The sequence below is a fragment of the Vombatus ursinus genome, unplaced genomic scaffold (assembly GCF_900497805.2).
Source record: "Vombatus ursinus unplaced genomic scaffold, bare-nosed wombat genome assembly UNPS02014773.1, whole genome shotgun sequence".
Taxonomy (NCBI): Eukaryota; Metazoa; Chordata; class Mammalia; order Diprotodontia; family Vombatidae; genus Vombatus; species Vombatus ursinus.
In genome coordinates, this window is record NW_020954551.1 from 16,379,955 (window position 1) to 16,400,976 (window position 21,022).

Consider the following 21,022-nt stretch of genomic DNA (forward strand, 5'->3'; position numbering starts at 1 on the left):
ACTCCAGTGATTCACCTGTGGGATAAGGGGATGACGAGCCTTGCACCTAGCTCTATTTAAGAATTCAGTTTTTGTCAAGTTTAGATTTTTCCCCTGCCAAGTGCTGTTTCTGTTAAATTTACACCTGCCTTTAGAATGAAAGGGTTGAAAAGCAGAATTCATTCATTGCTAGATATACATGAACTTTAGTATTTTATGGGTAAAATGAAATAAAAAATTGATGTATGCTAGAGAATTAGGGACATTCCTTTCTTTATCCACGGTTTTAGAGGAGAGATTAGGCAGCAGAGATGACCAAGTAGTACAGTGGGAGAGAATAATCTCTTTGCAAGTCTAAAGACCCAGGTTCAAAGCCTGCTTCTCCTCTTCTCTACCTGTGTGACCTTGAGCATGTCTTTGAGCCTCTATTTCTCCATATGTGAAATAGGGCAACTAGGTGGTTGCAATGGATAGAATGCTGGACTTGGAGTCAGGATAACGTGAGTTAAAATCCTGCCTCAGATGCTATCTGTATGTTTCTGTCAAATCACTTAAACTTTGTCTGCCTCAGTTTCCTCTCCTTTAAAATGGGGATAATAATATCACCTTCTTCTCAGGGTTGTGATATCAATTGGGATCCTACGTAAAATACTTTGCCAACCTGAAAGTGTTATTTAAATGCTAGCCATTATTATTAAAATGTGAGAATTGGATTAAATGGTCTCTAAGGTTTATTCTCACTCTTCATCTGTGCTCCAATAATCCAATCCAATGAACATTTATTAAGCGCCTACTATGTGCCAGAAACTGTGCTAAGTGCTGGATCCCATGTTTCTAAATCTTTGGGTAACTTGCAGAAGGAAACTGTGACTAATAGAGAGTTAGAGGTGAGCTGCGTAGGGAGAATGTTCACTGCTGATGACATTCGCAAGTGATGTCTAAGAGCCACTCAGACATAATAGAATGAAAAAAAGAAAGAAATAATAGAATGAAACTAAAGCTGTGCAAAGAACAACTTACTTGCACTCTTCCCTCTTATCTTCCACCCAAAAGGCAGCTCCACACTACTAGACCATGCTAAGCAAGGTTTTGACTTCCCAAATACAGACCCAGTCCTCTTCACTAATTGGTGCTAACTACGTGTTCAAAAATGCATCTCCTTCCAATACCATGACATTTTAAGGAGAAATTCAGAAAATTAATTTCATATTTTCCCCCCAAACTATTGGTTGTCAGTATTGCCTAAAGATATCTTCATGGAATTTGGATAATGATTTAAACATGGTGCAGGGATTCAGTTTTAAAGCAAGAAGATCAAGCAGCCTGTATTTAAAGGTGAAAAAACTAAACGTGTAAAAAATAATAATCCCGTAAGAAGTCAGATTTCCTGTCACCACATATGGCAGTATTATATTTACTGTTAATGCATAGTGTTTGGTATAAATTTTTTAAAAAACCACACACGTTTAAGCTGCATAATAAAAATGCTTGGATGTAATCAAGTTAACTTATTTTAATTCAACTACTAATGACTAAAATCCGATCAGCTCTTGAATTCCAATTATGTTGAGTGCCATTTTGTTACTGATTATATTTGCAAAAGTTAATTTCATAGTTTAGTATAATTTCAGCTAACACCCCCCCCACCCCCCAACGCAAAAGAGGTGTTTCATTAGGGAATTCACTGTTCTCTTTTGGCTCCCCCACAGCAGTTCCACGGAGCATCCTGGGGCTTCCAAGCCTCCGCTAAGCTCCTCCAGTATGACATCACGGATTTTGCTACGCCAGCAACTCATGCGTGAGCAGATGCAGGAGCAAGAGCGCCGGGAGCAGCAACAGAAACAGCAAGCTGCTCAGTTCATGCAACAGAGAGTCCCCGTGAGTCAGACGCCAGCTATTAACGTCAGTGTGCCCACTAGTCTTCCCCCTGCCACCCAGGTGCCAATGGAAGTCCTTAAGGTACGTCAAGTATCACTTTTTCCCCTCTTAAATCCACCGGTCAGCTCTGACTTCTTGCCTTTACTTTGAAGGGGCTGTCAAAAACTCTGATGAACTTTGATTTCCCATAGTCATGGATGTACCTGGATGTAATAATAGTGTTGTCACCTTGCCTCACGCTTGTAGCTATCTAGTACCTATCGTTTCTGTGATCCAAATTTGGCCATCTTTTTGATTGCTGATTAATGAATGTAATTTGAACACAAGCTTAAAATTCATATGTTATTGACTCCTTCCCTCCCCATTATATATTGTCTTTTGAGGTCTATTTTATTTAGCGTCTCATTTTAAGCCGTATTTGGGGCAGCTAAATGCATCATATACAGAACATAATAAGGACTCCTTAAGAAACAGTAGACAGTTACAGGAAATACCAGAGAAATTGTCAATATTCAATTTTAAGTGTTGGGGAGGAATTACTTTATTGAAATTAGAATTTCTTTTTGTTTGAATTACTGTTTATTAAAATGATTACATTGGGGAAGTTTTGAAACCTGGAATGTGTCCAATGTATCTCTCTTAAGCTATTTTAAAAAACAACTTCCAAATTATTTTCACTTTTGTTCTTTACATCTGATTATTAGTAATCAATGCCTGTGGTTTTGTTTTTTTAATTAAATCTAACTGCTTTATAAATTCTTCTCAGTCTTAAATCTGAAGGTTTTTTTTTCAAGCCTTGTATAACCAGCCATCATAATCCTTTTACTCAAATGAGTTGATTGCTTTTGGTAGCTTTTGATTTCTTGTTAGACAAGAAGCTGCAGGGGCTTGCTGGTATCTTTCTGTCAGGGGACAGAGAGCTTCCTAATTACTGGAGAAAATTGTAGCAAGTCTAAAAATAGACTTTGGTTCACACATGGGAAGTCCAGAGAAAGTCACATAGAAAAATGCGCTTTGTTAAAAGATATGCATTTGTGGTCCTTTGAACAAGGAATGCAACAGAAAAGAAAAAGCCAAAAAAAACCTGACCTCCCAATTGAATTCTGCCCACTTGTCAAGCCCCCTTCTTCCCTGGGGGTGGGTGGGTGACAGATACTGCCATCCCCTAAACAGGTGAACTTTTCACATTGGTTATTCATTGTTGGCACTTAACAAGGCACTTCGGCCATGCAGCATCTTCCTCTTAAAACAGGTGTAACAGGAAGAGACGCTGGCTTCTCTGAGAGAGCTGGGATATGCCATTTCTTGAATATTATACTATGAAACTTATTAGCAATGATTGCCACTTCAGATAAGCGAGATGAGGAATCCGTTGAATAGTTAAAATGTTACTCAGTAGGTTTTTTAAAGGTTCTTTTTTAAAATATAGGAATCCAAACCTTTACAAATAATCAGCCTTGGTGAAAGAGGAATCAACTGAAATAACTTTATAGTGCCAGAGTTAAAATAAATGGTGCCTTTAAATCATAGTTTCTCATGGTTTCACATTTTTAAAAATTAGTGTACTACTGCTCATGAACTCATTGTCTTTTTTTGTTTGTTTGTTTATTTTGTTTTTTCCTTAATTATGACTTAGGATGGGCAAACTAAATCCCATCTTGGTTAAATTAAAGTGGGTAATCTTACCACTGGGTTGATTTATTTTCTACTAATCACTAAGTAGAATTAATGTTTCTTACTATGTAAATTATTCGCACCTTGAGGACTTGTATGGAAGTTGTGGAAAAAATACGTTTATTTTCTCCGCACAGTAGCTGCTGGCTTTTTCTTCAGTGGCCGTCGACGCAAGGTTTTAGAGGATATTTACAGTAGCATACTGGTAACGTCATACACACGATAACAATAGAAGCTGATGTTGGTATTGATTACATGCTGATTGAAATCAACATCACTTTAAGAAAGTTGTATGTGGTGGGAGGATTGGATGAACACATTACAACCACATACAATGTCCGTGCATAGAAATATATGTCATTGTGAAAAGGATTATGCTGATCATCAGTTTGAACAGCGTTCAGTTCTTTTCTTGGTGTGCTCCTATTTCCTGTTCATATCTCTGTCTTTAGCGCCAGTAAAGAATGTAGATCCTTTGTGACAAAGGTCAGAAGTTAAAATACAAATATATTATTTGAACTGTGGGGCGGAAGTCTTCAAGTGAGTGAGTGTTCAATAAGGATCCGTTTTGTATTTGATGTCCTTTATACCCAGAGTTTGCATTTTATATTTCAGTTATAAGAACTAATGAACTAAGTCATAAAGCTAGAAAGACAAATGGCCACTCTTCAGAACAGTATCTAATCTAGTTTCAGTATTTATCAAGGCAGGATGTATTACGCACAAGTTAAACAGTCAAACAGAATAATATCGAAACTTTTTAGATATTGTCCAGAGAGGCTAACATCTTAAAGCAGAGTATCTTTTATGGAAATTTTCTTCAAATCACACCCAGGACTTTTACAAATTCTTATGTTTTAGTAGGATTTTTTTTTAGGGGGGCATGAATTACATATCTGTACCAATGAAATGATATTGTAAATATTGATTTTTTTTTTAAATGGAGAGAACTCAAATGCATTAAGTTATTTATTTTTTTCATGTCTTGGCACTATGGCTGGGGTTTCATGCAAATATTCTGCTACCATTGTTAATGTTTGAAAAATTAACATGCATCATTTTTAGATTATTTTAATGTAGGCAGAATTGTAGAAAAAGGATAGCAGTGCTATTATTGATTGTCTAATCTCAATGGCCAGAATCAGGTATTTTATATAATATAATTGAAGTCAGAGTGGTTTTCTCAAACCAACAGGGCTCTAGCTATTTATATATTTCCCTGTTTATTGTTTCTTTTGTTTTTACAAAGAACAACTAATTTTTCTTCTTCCTGAAAATTTATACACCTCCTTCTCAATAGGAACTTCTATGAATATTTAGCTGTAACAGAAGCCAAGTTGAATCCTTCATCTCAAAATTGTTACTACAAAGTACAAAGGAAAGATGAGTAGGTCCAAATATTGTGAGGAACATGTTAGATTATGAATATTTTTGCTTTAAATAGATAGTCACTAATGCTTGTCTCATCCATATTACTCTCTTAGGAAAGGCTAGACCCAAGCCATCATCTCATGTCATAGAGAAAAGAACCTTAGGGATCTGGGTTCTCAGGCTGGTTCTCCCACTAATTAGCTGGGTAACCTTGAGCTAGGCCTGTAACCCCTATGGAGCTTAGTTTCCTGATCTGCAAAATGTGGTTGGATTAAAATTTCTCTGAGGTCCTTTATAGGTTTTAACATATTTTTGGGAAAATACTTTGAAAACTTGAAAGTACTATATCCATTTTAGTTATTATTGAGACTTCGAGAACTTTGACATCTTTTATTACATATTGTATAAAGCCTTGAAGCCTAGTGTCTGGAACCTACAGATCAGGAATGAAAACTTTTCTCTCCTTGTTTAGTCTCTGAGTTTATACACAACTTATCTGCATCAGCTTAAGTTGATGCTATTTATTAATTGATATTTAATAATGGATTTTATTTATTCACTATATTGACTCTTCATTTTCATTCTGGAAGAAACTGATATTGCTGACTGTTTCCTGAATGGTAGTCTCATTTTTTCAGCTTTCTTTAGAACTGCTTGATCTAGCCAGAAATACTCTGTCTAGGATACTTCTCTGTGGTCATTGTTAAAAAAAAAATTAACTTTCCTGTTTAGTTAGGTAGGGCACTTTGTAGACTCATGCGTTATTATTATTATATGCATTTGCAGAATGCATTTAAAACGGAAAAGATTTTTCTCAAAGACAGCTTACTTTTCAATCCCCCTGGAGTTTTGATTTTGCTTTGGCATTTAAATTCCCTTCCAGGTTTAATCTATTATCCTATCATCCTGTCAGTTTGAAAGTTCTTAGCTTGGGGTTCCTGAACTATTTTTTTAAAAATTTAATTTCAATGCAATTGTTTTCTTTTGTTATTCTATATATTTAAGTTTATGCATTTTATAATGTTATTCTGAAAAGAGGTCCATAGGTTTAACTAGATTACAAAAAGGATCCATGACCAAAGTGAAGAGCCCCTGTTTTAGACAAAGACAAATGCAAAATCACCCAGGGAATAATTTTCAGGTCTTGGATTCAAGAGTAGCAAGGATCTCCCAATGAAGTTCAGTCACTCTCCTCTCCACACCCATCTTTTAGTTGTGTCCTCTGTCCCATCTGTGTATCTTGGGTTGATCACAGAAAGCACCTGCTTCCTCCATGAGCCTAGATCATCAGTCTCTTCATTTCCACCTCATGCCCAGCCAAGCACCTTACAACAAGAATATAATTCTTTGTTTCATAGTTTCTTTGCTATCACTAACGCTTTATGCATCAGTTTAAGAAGTTATATTTATCTATTTGTTATAGATTCAAAGTAGTAAATGGTGTATGGGGGAAATTTTTTTTTTATCATTTCTGCCGATCCTAGGACTAGACAAAGAAAACCTTGATCCTGATAGTAGGGCTGAAGTTCAGTGTTCCTAAAATAAGGAAGCAAATGTATTTGTATAGTACTTTGTAACATTGAAAAAATATATTTCTCCTGAGATTTCTGAATGTAGCAAAATTTGACTCATTGTCTAGGTGACTTGGGAGGAACTGAGTGAAAATAAATCCCTTTTGAAGCATCAACATCCTCCCTTCTCTCAAGACCACATTATACGTATACTGTACTCGGCAGGGAGTGGGCAAGGGGCATCCAAATTACTTTACTTGCATTCTGTAGTGAGAGCTCCTTTTGGTTTTGGATAAAATTTCCAGACAGAAAGGGGAGAGAGAGAACGAGGGGGGGGGAGAGGGAGAGAGACAGAGAAAGAGACAGACAGACAGACAGAGACAGACAGAGAGACAAAGAAAAGAGAGAGCAAACTTTTATTAAGTGTTTACTATGTGTAAGTACTGCATATAAAAACAAGAAGACAAAATAATATCTACTCACAAGGAGCTAATATTCTAAGAGGAGAAGATTTAATGTAATGGGGAACCTGTTTGAGTCAAGATGGAACAGTAGTGACAGGCTTTGTTTTCATGGAGTAAATGTCCAAACCCCAGTTTTGTTTTGTTTTGTTTTGTTTTTTCCCTCTGCTTATAGCTGCAGCACAGACTCAGGAAATGGAATATTTCTTAATGTCTTATATAATTTACACTATAGTGCTAGGTAAATATAGTTGATGTTTAATATATAATTGATTGATTTTTGAATTTCATTCTCTACTCTGTCTCAGTTCCCTATATTTTTTTAATTTTCCAATTTGATTTGCTATATTGGCATGGATTTAAAATTTTTTAGTTAGATGTTGTTTCAAAAGTGCTATTTCCATATTTTCAGTCTGCCTTTAAAAAGCATATATAAAAAGAATAAACAATTCAAAATTCTGTTCAGTGTTTTATTTGCCAACCAACCTACTAATTCAGATTTTGGGTGGAAATAATAAATAAGTGTGTTTATTTTATAAAACTACTCAGAAAAAAACAGACCAAAGTGAAAATAGTAGACTGAGTTTTGTATGACCAAAAGACATATTTTATTTGTCTAGCTGTCCTGGCCAGTAGGGCAATGGATTCTAGATTCTGCACAGTTTCAATTTGATTGGTCATTGAGGAATATGGAATCTGGGGCCATGTAAGAGTGTGAAGAAAGAACTTAGCTCCTTCAATCATGGGTAGAGTCAAAGGCATCTAGTCTAGCCCTCTTGGGACTTCACCTGGCCCATCCATTCTTGTTTGCTACTACAAAAGAAGGCCATATTCGTAGGCCTGCTTTATTCTAATTTCCATAATATTTAGCGTTTCCTTTGGTGGAGCAACTAGAGATAGTTGAAAGTATAGATTTTAACTCAAGGCTCTTGACCTTTTTTTGTGTTAAACACTCCTTTGGCAGCCTCTTGAAGTCTATGGAATCTGTCTCAGAATAATGTTTTTAGATGTTTAAAATACATAGGATTTGAAAGGAAATCAATTACATTAATAACAAACAAACAGATGAACCAAGGTCAGAGAACTCTGGTTTAGAATCCCTGTTTTAAGGGGTGGCAGGCTAGAATGAAATGGAAGAAAACTAGAGTCCAGCTATAATTGGTGAATTTTTAGTAGTAAAATCATTCAGGGTAAATGACTGTCCTTTGAAATTTCCTGTTTCTCCCCTGTGCCATTTGGAACACTTATCCCTATGGAAACACATGTAATGCTTGCACCTTAGACAAGTCTACAGATCATGCTTTGAGATCTCCCTCTTATTATGCTGAGCATGGCTATGTTGTACTGAAATCATAGATTCAAAATAATCTAGGGGGCTAAATTCTGAGAAAAGGCAGAAGGACTCATGCTTTCAAAAAGAAATCAAGACTGAGGACTTCAGGCCCTGTCCAAAAAAAATTCTTATAATGACTGGTATAAATGGAGCAAAAAAACAAACTCCTGACTAAATTTTTTTTTTTCCAAATAAGCTTGAGAGACAGAAATAAAAGAAAAAGAAAACTCATATTTTAACTGACATGTATCTGGAGAATTTGAATCAATTGGCCATTCTTATCATAATACATCAAGTCCCTTCTTGGGCTCTGCCAGAAAGACTCTCTGAAATGTCAGATGAAAAATTATGAATATGGTTTAACAGATTCAGAGAACTGTGCTATCAAACTGTTAGCTACTAGGAAAGCTTTTGAGAAGCTAGTAATTTTAATGTTTTAGAACATCCTCTATTACTGGTCAAATACTTTTTACCATAGAAATCTCTTTGGAACCTTCCCTTCCTTCCACATCTCCCCCAAAATGTTTTTATCTGAAATAATTTCTCTTCCAGAATTCCCAATAACATAGCCATAAAAGTCATCTTCATTTTCAAATTATTGAAACCTATTCTTTTAATCTGGGTATTTGTTTAATATAGCTTGGAAATAATTATGAACAATTTAGAAATCCAAACAAATCCTCCTTACCTCCATCCCCCCATCCCCCAATTGCCCAATCAAAGAGAATGGAAGCAGATTGCTTCTTCAAGCAAGTTAAAGCTGATTTCCTGTGTATTCTGTAGGGTTGGTTGTTTAATAATATAGCCCAGTTTGGGAGGAAAATACTGTATAATTCTATATAATTTTAAATGATTACAAAAAAAATCTATCTAAATCTATTAAAAATTTTTAATTAATTTTTTAAAATTTAATTTTTTTAAAATTTAAAAATTTTTAACCAACAGTTCATACTTTCTGGTTCATATTTTGAATAGAGTCAACTATAGCATCTTTTATATTGAGATACTGAAGAGTCTTTCTAGTTGGCTATTTGGAGGGGACTCAACAGCGTGGCTATTCCCTCAAGTTTGCAGATTGCCACCCATTCTCACTTTCTTATGCTGTGAGATGTTTAACTATGTTCTCCCATAGCTCTTCCATGTTGATTCTACTCTGTGTTCTTGAGGCCTTACCCTGGATCTTTTGTCAATATTGATGGAGCACGTACTTGTCTATAGCTTTTCCTTAACGTTTATTATATAACCATCTCCTGTCTTTTGTCAATCATACTTATATTTAATAATACTGCCACTTTTTACTTTTTTTTTGTATTACTGCTCTTGTATGAGTCTTTATTGATGCCAGGTTGCAGGAAGCTTATGCTAACCATGCATCTTTCCATTGTTCCTTAGATGTCCTCAGAGGCAATATGGTATAATAATTAGAACAATGGACTTGGCGTTAGAAAGACATAGGTTCAAATCCCACTTCTAACACTTTCTAGCAGTGTTGTCCTTGAAAGTCACTTACTCTGACTCTCAGTTTCCTCCTCTGTAAAACAAGGTTTGGCTTGAGTTCCTCTAAGGAACTTTTATTTTAATCTAATGATCCTATGACCTTCAACTTCAACTCTTTAGAGATTAATGTGTTCTTTTACTTGTAGTCATATAGCAACACAGAAAGAATATTGATCTTAGAAAGATGGTCCTTAGTTTCAGGGAGAAATCTGGGGGTCGTCAAATCACCATATAGTTCTCCAAATGCAATCTATCCTACTTTCCTCCTCACATTTAATCCTAGAACCAGCCCACTGTTTATCAATGGTGACTATCTAAGATAAATATACAAATGGATCCATTCTACAGGTTGTTCACTGAGACTCTCAGTGTACTTGTGAGGTTCTCAAGATACTCCACAAATGAGGTGGAGAAAAAGACTTAACCTTTAATGAGAGCTTAGATTTTTCCATCTTTTCCTGTGACTTCCTAGGAGAAGGACTGGAGATAGCATCCTTGTTGGGCTTGATGTAAAAACAAAAACAAAATAAGCAGAATGTAGCAGTACACACCTGTAATCCTGCTATGAGGGGAGTCTGGGAGGGTGGTGGATCTCTTGAACTCTGGAGTCTTGAGCTACAGCGGGTCTGAAGCCAATTGAGTGTCTGCCCTGACTGGCACCAGTATGGTGAACCCAATATGGCATCAGTATGATGAGAGCAGAATGGAAAGGGACAGGAGAGGGGAGATATCAGGCTGTCTATGGAGAGGCAAACCTGCCCCAATTGGCAGGGAAGCGGCTCACAACATGAAGCTGATCACCAGTAGGATTGAGCCCTGGTGGTTCTTGCACTTCCAGCCTGGGTGAGATAGGGAGACCCAGTATACAAATAAAAAAATTAAAATAAAACCCCCTAATACGGCTGTCTTTTTAATAGACTAAGGAGATGTGGTTTACATTTTGATAAAATTGTAAAACAATTAAGTGGTTTTGCCCGAGTTGATGAAGTCATGGGAAGAATCCTGGATCTTGGCTTTGAATGTGTCTCTATTCTCTTCTGGTCATATTAGTATGAATCTGGAGGAGGTTTGAGTCCTTGACCACAACCCAGAACTTCTGCAGAGTTCAGAACTCGCTTGTGAAGATAGTAGCTTATCACGCTTAACTTCTGGGTGTGCTCCTTTTCACAGAAGCAAAATACCCCCAACTCCAACCTAAGCTTATGAAACAGATCAATCAAACTAATGTTAATAATGGAACAAATGAAACTCAGTGGTAGTTAGTCATATCACAAGTTGATCCTTTACTTCACGAGAAGGGTCATTGCAAGTTTCCCTTTAATAGTGAGTGCCCTCTGTGTGTTTAAAATAAGATGACATTTTCAGAAGCCTCATTTGCGCTCAACTTTTCAAGAATGCATTTCTTGTGTCAAGTGAGACACATCTGTATAATGGACATTATTCTTAATACTTTTCACCGGAGGCAAGAAAGTGGGGGTAAAGATCTTGACATTTAAAAAGGCATAAAAGTATTTGCAGTCACCAGACTGTTGTTGATTTCACAGTCGCTGAATGACCAAAACTTTAAATGCAAAGTTTGGAGTTTATACTCTGTTGCTCTTTAGCTGTAACATGAGTCTGCTTCTCTCTTGTATGTCCATTTTGGAGCCGTCCTAATTTGGGAGTTGGGGCTGGGACCTGTATGTGTAACAGTGACTAGAACAGAAGTAACAACCCAGAGAGAGACATTCCTGCCATTCGGGAGAGGCTTAAGTGTGGTCTTTTTGGCCAGATTACAAATATGTATCATTTTGCCAAGCAGTGCTTGGCAGGTTCGACCTGTCTGATGGTGACAAGATTAGCTTTGGTTTGTCTAGTGCAGTTGTAAAAATTAGATTAATAAGTACCAGGCAGAGAGCCCTTTACTTTTTAGAAAAGAAATCTTACCTTGAGTGACTTTGTCTGTCTTGATTGGGGCCTTAATTAGCCACATGTTCTCCTACCTCCTGGGAAATAAGTAAGGGATAAATTTGGGGATCAGGACGTAGACGTACATAGACTTTACCCCACACCGTTAGGTAATTCATCAAGGAATGTTGGTAATTAGTCCTGCCTCTTTCAGCTCTTGGCTCATTTCATGAAACTAGTTGGTTTTAAAATAATGCCCGCTGGTTCATTAGCAACAGGTTTCAAGTTTGTAGCTTGGCTCTTAAACAAAAACAATATTGTGTGGTGATTGTAGCTTGTCCCTGATGTTTGTGTGTTTTTACAAATCGTGAAGGACAGTCTCTGGTTTCCCATTAACTTTGTGACCTACTGCATTTTCTTTTATCACCATTGTGCTTTCTATAGGGCTTGCTTTTGTCTTCTCAGTCAAGGGGAGGAGGGAGTCAAGTAAAGTCCACCCCGTTGAGGATTTTGTATGTGAGGTGCTTGTCAAACTGTATTGGCTTAGGGTGATTTGATGGAATTTCATTTGAATGCTTAGAATAGTAACTAGACTGCTGGGGGTGATGGCCTCTTGGTTCTTTTGCATTGTTAAACACTCGAGAATATTTATAAAGGCCATGTTAGTCCTAAAGTGTTGAATACCCAACCAGCGGAGATGGTCGTGCCTTTAAGGTTGTGATCTTTCTATCTAAACACCAAGTTAAAGTTTACTTTATATGCCAGATTTCCATCGATGCCAGTTGGCATGTCTCATGGTGCTCTGAAAATTGCCTCAAGCCAAATCCGTTCTCTCCTCCACCCCATCCCCATCTCCTTGGAACAGAAGTACTGCAAATTGGCAATCATCATTTCAGTTTAAAAACTCCTTTGCTGGATGAAGAAAAGAAGTATTAGTGCATTTTTGGAAAGAAATTCCTGCCTTTTAAAAAAAATTCCACATAATTGAACCAGATAAGTTCTTTATCAGGCCTCACTTCACTCTGCTCTTTATCCTCTACATTCCAGCCAAACTGGACCACTGCTCCTTCTTGCTCACCCCTCCTCACCCTTGTTAGTGCCCCCTTCTGAGATTTCCTTTCACTTACACTCTATGTGTGTTTGTATCTATATATTTGTCCATCTCTAACTTGTATGTACATAGTTATTTGCATGCTGTCTGTCCCCTAGCCTCATTAGAATGGCAGTTTCTTGAGGGCAGGGACTTTTTATTTTTTGTCTTTTTTGTATCCAATCAGTCAAGCAGTAAACAGTTATTAAGTGCCTACTGTGTGCCAGGCAGTGCGTTAAGCACTGGGGATACAAAAAGGGGCAAAAGACAGTTCCTGCCTTCAAGGAGCTTCCACTCTAGTCCAGTTCCTGGCATAGAGTAAGTGCTTGATAACTGCTTGTTGACTGACTGGTTAACTGCTGTCTGTTCTCTGATCTCATTTTGCCTTCTCCTACCTTCATGCACTTGGATAATCTATGTGTGCTTGTAACACACTCCCAATCTGGTCACTAGAACTGAAAAGGGATGGGCCTTTGAGGTCTAACATCCCTTCCGTTTTCCAGAAGGAGAAATGGAGCCTCAGTGAGGTAAGGTGACTTGCCTGGGGTCACACAGAAAGGAGCAAAGGTAAGATTTGAACCCCTGTCTCTAAATCCAACTCCAACATTCTTTCTTTTGTGTTGTACTGCTTCCTCGTTGATTAAAATCTTGTAAGGATTAGTGCCAGTTCCATTTTCTTCATGGAACTTTCCCTGCACTTAGCACAGCGCCTGGCACATAGATGGTGTTTAAGAAATGTTTACTGCATTGAATTGAATTGATTCTCCCTCCTCCCATGCCTCCTAAGTTGGGTGTAATCTATCTTTTCATATTTCCTAATGACATTTTATCAAGACTCCTCCTTTGACCTGTGTGTACACATCCCCCTGTCAGAGTGCAGAATCACTGAGGGTGAGGATGTTGTTTTCTACCTTTCCTCCCCTACCATTTGGCTTACAGTAGGTGCCCGATAAATATCTGTTGCAATATAGCCTTATGTATTCCTGGTTGGTACGCTGGCTTCCCTCCCATTCACTTTTGTACCCAGATACAGTTGGTCTCATTTATTTTCCATGACTGACCTGTGACTGGATGTTCCTGTAATCTATCTGAAATATATCACCTGTATAATGGATATTTTCACTTCTCCAAGTCAGCATGTGTTAAGGGAGCCGAAGCCCCATCATCTCCTGATGGCAGAGAAGTAGGGGCTGTTTGATTTGAACTTTGCCTCCTTCACCCCAAGAGAGTGGTAGCGGCACTGATTAGAGCACCCATGTTAGTCCTCGTACTTGAAAAGGATGCTATTTAAAGCCTGCAGATTTCACACAAACACAGCACTTGGCTGCTACTCCGATGATACCCAAACGCGTTAGGTGCATTTATTCAAATAAGCATTTCCTCAATGTTGTCTCATCTCTTGTGCAAATAAAGAAACTGAGATTTGAAAAGACTGACCAAAGGGTTGCTCACTGGTGATCCAGACCCAGTAGTAACGATATAAATTTAGGCGCGTTTGACAGCAGCTGGGTTTCGCGGATTCAGGGCACTGAACTCCAAGTCATTTAAGAGGAGAATGAATTGTGAAAGGTTATTCTTAGCGTCTGCCTTCAGGACTGGTGAAACAATTCTTCATTTTCTTAGTAGTTACTGTATCTCATGCTAAGCACAGCTCCTGCTACAGAGTAGGCACTTCGGAAGTGCCTGATTGAATGACTGACAGTCTCAGGCACTTAAAACTGTGATTTTGTCCTTTTCTTTGTTCCATTTATTAGAGTCGGATTCAAGCTATAAACTTGTAATAATGATTGCGAGTTAAAGGATAGTTTGTGACGACATCAACAACAGCAATATTTAGCATTTATATAGAGCATTAAGGTTTGCAAAGCACTTTACATAATATATGTAGCTCATTTGATGCTCACAGCAACTCTGTGAGGTAGATACTATTATTATCTGTGTTTTACAGATGAGGAAACTGCTTTCAAGAAGGGGAGAGCACAGGGTAATTTCGTAACCTTTCACCTGCCCTTGCTTTCCAGTTTTGTTTTGGGGAAAAAATAATCTGGAGAGGGCATGATAGTAAACTGCTCTCTGGCTCCACTCATCATACCTGCCACTGCGTGGGTGTGGGTGGGGTGTTTTAGCCACTTCTCCCCATAAGTATTATCTCCCTCTATTAGTATGTGTCTTGTATTTGTATCAAGCATGCCATTTGGCCCATAGGTACTCAATAAATGCTTTTTCATTCATTCATTTGTTCATTCATTCTTTCTTTCTTTCATCAGAAAGCCTTGACTAAGAGACCCTCTTGTGCCAGCTTCTGGCAAGAAAGAAAGAAAGCTACTTAGTCGCAATGACCAAGTGGCTTTCTTTCTCCCCTGACCTATTGGTGGGTGGAATGCTCCATTTTCCCTTGGACCAAAGACTTCCTTCCTTCTTTATCAGGTTTCCATCTTGGCTTCCCTCCACCTTCACCTTGTACACATACGGAGTGATGACAGATGTGCCCTTTCCACTTAGGGAGCTAACTTTAGTGTGGGCCCAGTAGTGGGCTATTCTACAGCGGACTATGACTCTAACTGGTTCATCTTAAATTAAAGATAAGAATCCTGCCAGCTTATGGTTCTGAAGTCTAATTTAGTCTCTCCTCCTATGTGAGACTGTCCAGGACCACTTCACAAGGGTTCTCATAAGTGTAATATTCTAATAGTGCCACTGTACTATCCCTTAATAGATTGGAGATGTACTTCAAGCCTTCTCAGCCTATCAGTCAGTGACAGACTTGGCTGAGTCTAAGGGTGGTTATCTGGTGGGCAAAAAGTATGCACAGCTGTGACTTGGGTGACAGAGGTCCTGTGCTTTCAGTTGAGAACCCCTTCTCTGTAAGCCTTGGGATTGTGATAACCCTCAGGAAGCGGTAAATTATCTTTACAATTCATGCCATGAGGTCATCTTGTTACTTTGATGCTTTTATGGATCCATGATTTCATCCATTTGGACGCTTCCTCCCCTGACACAGACTGAAACCAAGGGGCCACTTCTCATACTGTGGGATTCATGTCTCTGCTTTTCCGTAAGTGGAAACATTCCTTTGTTTCTTTTAATCTCTTAGGGATACTATTGTGTCACTTGGGCTTTTCTTGTCTTATTCCTTATTTTTGTGACATCTCCAGCTCTCCCCACCCTTCTCAGTCCCCAGGGATGTCTTTCATGCCACTTCTTGCCCACAGATCATTCCCCTAAGGTCATGGTGTTTCGTCACATAACATCCCTTGGAGAATATTTTATAGCAGTGAGTGGCAATTCTTATAAGGTCATTGAAATCATTGACATGTTCCCCAAATGGGATCTAGCCATCTCTCCAACTCTTATTTGGTTCTGGGCTTAGTTTATTGACCATCTGTAGGGCCAAGCTAAGGGACATCATATCTCTGCGTGGTGTAGTCTGGGCCAAATGTGCTTTTCATCCACTCAAAATATTTTTCTTCCAAATTCTTTTTAATGATGTTATTAACGATGTTTCAAACATGAACAGTTCTATATATGAAGAACAAAAAAATAAAGGGGGGGTATGTATGAAACTGTAAATCTCTATTATGTATAGATTATTATTTCTAAAGTATGTATTAAATTTAACATGGTAGCACCAACACTGTTGTCATAGTGGCTAGAGCATTAGACTTGGAGTCAGAAATGCTGCTTTAGACACTTAGGAGCTATGACTTCCTGGGCAAGTTACTTAATCTTTGTCAGCCTCAGTTTCCTTATTTGCAAAATGAGGCTAATAATAGCACCAGTATCACAGGGTTATAGCGCAGATCAAATAAGTTAATGGATCCAAAGTACTTTGCAAACCTTAAAGTGCTATGTAAATACTAACTTGTCTATGTCCCGTTCCAAGTTTTCTTCTACTTTTTTTCTGTGCATTTTCAGATGTTTCATCAAGTCTCTCTCTGTCTCTCTCTGTCTTTCTCTCTCTGTCTGACTTTCTCTCGCTCTCTCTGTCTGTCTTTCTGTCTCTGTTTTTCTCCCTCTCTGTCTCTGTCTCTTTGTCTCTACATTGCTGTCACCATCTCAACAATTCCCTTCACCCCTTCCAGTTAAGTGGCACAGTGGATAAAGGGTTGGAGCTAAAGTCAGGAATATCCGAGTTACTATTTATGTGATCCTGGGAAAGTCATTTAACTTCTGCCTGCCTTAGTTTCCTCATTTATAAAATGGGGATAATTCTTCAACTATCTCCCAGGGTTATTGTGAGGATAAAGTGAGATAATGTTTGTAAAGTGCTTTGCAAACCTTAAAGTGCTGTAGAAATGCTATTATTATTATTATTAATTATTGTTGTCTATGATTTGGGAGCATTTGAAGCACCCTTGATCAATAGGAAGTCCTTTGGTTATGGATTATTTAAAACCATAGTAGCATCTACCATAGTTTCTTGTGTAATTTTAACATATATTGGGAGACATATTGAAAAGAGCCTTCAACCCTGCATTTATTCTATACAGTCAGATGTTTTTAAAAGAGAGGGAGCAGGATTTTATATTCTTTAGCCTCTTAGTCATGTGACCATAAAAATTTGGTCAATTATAAAAAAATTGTCTTAGAAATTTTCCTCTTCCTTTGTTTCCATCAATGATACACTCTGTCAGTTCTTCAAATCAGTCTCCTAAAGATTTAATAAAGTTAAATATTATTAGGCTACATGTAATCATCATAGACTGTGCCAACAGTGTGGGATTTTTTTGCGGGCGGCAGGGAGCATGTCCTGATTTAGGTATGAAATTTTCTGGTAAGTTGAGTATTTTGTGCTCTAATGATTAACCTGTGGGATGAGGAATGACACAATGTGCATCTAGATATTCAGAAAATAAAAATTTGGTCAAGTGTGATTCCCCTTGCCATGTGCTGTTTCTTCTAAATTTGTTATTTTCCCTTAGAATGAGTTTTTTTTTTTAAACAACATCATTCGTTGGTACATGAATTTTTGTAGTTTATATGGTAAATGAAGAAATAAAAAAAATAGATATTAAAGAATTGGGAAAAGAGCTTTCCTTTTCCATGACTTTGGAAAAGATTAAGGTAAAAAGTAGAGATGGCATTGTAAAGGCATTTGTAGCAAAAAAGACCAGAACTCAACGGAAAATTTGATATGAAAGACCCAGAAGAAATATGAGGAAAACATTAAAGACTAATTATAAGGCACTCATTAAGGTCAAACTGTTTCCTTATTACATATATGAAATTGTTATCAATATTCTAAAAATTGTCATCATTACTAAGATAGTTTGAAAGAAAGGTTGGGACTGAGTTGTATATGATGGGGTGATTCTAAAAAACAAAATCGGGGAGAGAAAAGTAAAAACGAGCAATTATTTTATAAAATGGGGTGTGAAAGGAAGAGCAATACAGGGGAAGCAGGTGGGGGTGGAGGGCTGGTAATGTTGGAACCATCTGAGTTGAAGAAGACATCTTTAGGGCATGGGGAGTGGAGGAGGAGAAAAAAAGAGAAAAAATTAATTTGCATGATAACTTTGTTGTATAATTAAAAGGAATAGCAAATTGTACATAGCAGATTTGCAGTTTCATGTACAATCAATTTTTTTTATTATACTCTTATAGAAATGCTTGTTTTATCCCATAAATTGAAAGCAAAATAAATTAAAAGAAAAAGAAAAGCAATACATTTGTAATTTAAAAACACAGGTTCAAATCCCACTTCTGCATGTGACCTCAAATAAGTCGCTTCAGATTTCTAGGCCTCAGTTTCCTTATTTGTAAAATGAAGGGAGGGTTCACTAGACAGTCTCTGAGGTACCTTCTAGCTCTAAATCTACACAAAGAAAGAAGGTATATGTGTGTGTGTGTGTGTGTATGTATGTGTGTGTGTGGTGTGTGTGTGTGGTGTGTGGTGTGTGTATGTGTGTGGTGCGTGTGTGTGTGGTATGTGTGGTGTGTGGGGTGTGTGTGTGTGTGGTGTGTGGTATGTGTGTGTGGTGTGTGTGTGTGTGTGTGTGTGTGTGTATACGTAGATGAGTCATTTTTGATGTCTTCTCGATTATCTTGGTTTGGATTGATGAGCTATGATCTTTTCCATCCTTTTGTAATGTTGTTTTGGAAGTCCATGAAGTTCAACAAGTGAGGGTTGGACAATTGTTAGGAATATTATGAGATGATTCTTGTTTAGAGACTATTTGAGAAAAAGACGGCCTCTGGAGCCTCTCAGGGTCCCCCCCCCCACCCCCAATCTGAAATTCTATGATGTTTGCATTTCCCATCTTTATAACACCTTGAAAATCAGCCTTTGGACGCCTTTATAACTGTGTCCCCCTCCAGCATGTTTTTATTTCTTCAGTATCTGTCAGTGAGAGCTATTTTTCCAGACTTCATCTTCTTAAGTGTTATTGGCAGTCTCTCATTTGGTATTTTAGAAATTGAGGTGGTAGGGCCCAAATGTGGTGTTTGTATTATCATTGCTGATGGAAATAGAGCGTTAAAAAACCTGAGCGCATCTTTTCCATTTTGTGGCTATTTGTTGTCTTCTTTTTGGCTTTAGCCACACGTGCTTTGGGGTTGTGTGGAATAAGAAGATCCTACAAATAACTTAGGGGAAATAGGTGGCTCAGTGGATAGAGCTCTGGGCCTGGAACCAAGAAGACTGGAATTCAAATCCAGCATCAGATACTTACTAGCTGCATGACCTTGGGCAAGTCACTTAACCTTGTTTGCCTCAAGTTTCCTCATCTGTAGAGTCAGCTGGAGAAGGAAATGGTAAGCCACTTTTGTACCTTTTTGCCAAGAAAACCCCAAATGGAGTCACAAAGCGATGGACACAACTGAAATGACTAAACAAAAACAACAAATAAATTACATAGCAAGTGAAACAACTCTATAACTTTCTTTCTTGTATGAAATCAGATCCCCATGTCATTCTCTCGCCTCTGTTATTGACATAAACATTGTATATTTTGAAGGTGGTACAGATGAAATTAATATATTTACCAGGGTCTGACATGCTGAGGACCAAGTAGGTAGACTACGGTGTTCCATCACTTGTACCATATGAGATCCTTTAATTTTTGATGTGTAATTAATTGTCCAGAAGTCTGTTTTCCTTCAGATCAACACTTGAAAAAAAAATAACTCACCTACTGTGTTCTCTTTTGCAACGTGGCTAATATGGAAATAGCTTTTGCATGACTGCACATGTATAATCTATATCAAAGTGCTTACCTTCTCAAGAAGGGAGGAGGAGAGGGAGGGAGGGAGGGAATTTGGTACTGAAAAACTATAAAAAATGAATTAAAATTGTTTTTACATGTAGCTGGAAGAATAAAGACATTCTTTAATAAAAAAGAATAAATTAGCTATTAAAAAAAAACCTGATCTTAATGCAAACTTGTTCCATTCAAATTTCCAGTAGGCTTAGAAGACTCTGGTTAATGAATAGTGTATGACCTCTACCTAAACACACTTAATTATGTCAGTGATGGAAATTATGAACAAACTTTTGGAGTAAAATTTTGTAGAAGAAAAATGAATTCTCATGAAATACTCCAACACATTATTTAGGGGAAATTATTTCTTTGGTTTAAGGTTTCATTTGATTTTTACTTTTGAAATCCATTCTTATTTTAATGTCATTGAGTGAGGTGGGAATATAATAGTCTTCTTAGGGTTTATGGCGTCCTCCCTTCTATAATTTCATAAAAGCCAGCCCTTGGGGCTTAGCTGCTGACATCAAAGTAGTTGCTTATTGACGTGGTTGTTTTCTGTGCTATGCCTTTCAAAGGATCGTGTTGACATCAGCAGAAACAAGCCACTATATCATTTTTTTTTAGAGGCTAACTTTTCTGCCTACAGGCAATATCTCCAGTCCATGTAGCTCACTTCCTCTTTTGAGGAATATTAAACAAATAGCCATTTTAAGAAGTCATTAAATGAAAATGGTCTCTGACTGTTAAAAAGATAATCTGTTCACACAGGCATATAAGATGAGGCCATTATCTACCCTCTAGGTCAATCTTATATGCCACTTTTAAGAGATGGGCTTACAGTATGTATATGGTGTCACCTGTATTCCTTTTGGGGTAGATTTCCTTACTTAACTCATACCTTCTAGTTAGTTACCTCTGGAGAAGATGGTGCCAGGAGTACCCAGACTCTTCCTTGGAAACTGCCTCATATTGTCTCCTTTGTTAGAATGTAGGTTCTTTGAGGGCACACTAAGGCATTTGGAACAACCTGTATTTTGGAATCACTAGTACTTTAATTCTAAAAAATAAAAATATTATTTAGGTTATTTTTGGTTATCTTGATTTTCACCATGGCCTATGCAGCATTTCAAAGAAGCATTCAT

The 21,022-nt window shown here is 37.6% G+C and overlaps 1 protein-coding gene across 5 annotated transcripts in view; it reads left to right on the top strand.

Moving 5' to 3' along the window:
• Positions 1-21,022, top strand: part of MITF (melanocyte inducing transcription factor) — a 268,663-nt gene that overhangs the window by 164,366 nt on the left and 83,275 nt on the right. For 3 of the 5 annotated variants that reach the window (XM_027864016.1, XM_027864018.1, XM_027864020.1), the window contains exon 2: positions 1,689-1,938. In XM_027864016.1, coding sequence (XP_027719817.1) covers positions 1,689-1,938 — 250 coding nt within the window. The remainder of the gene's footprint in view (positions 1-1,688; positions 1,939-21,022) is intronic. The other 2 variants (XM_027864017.1, XM_027864019.1) reach the window with 1 other exon arrangement.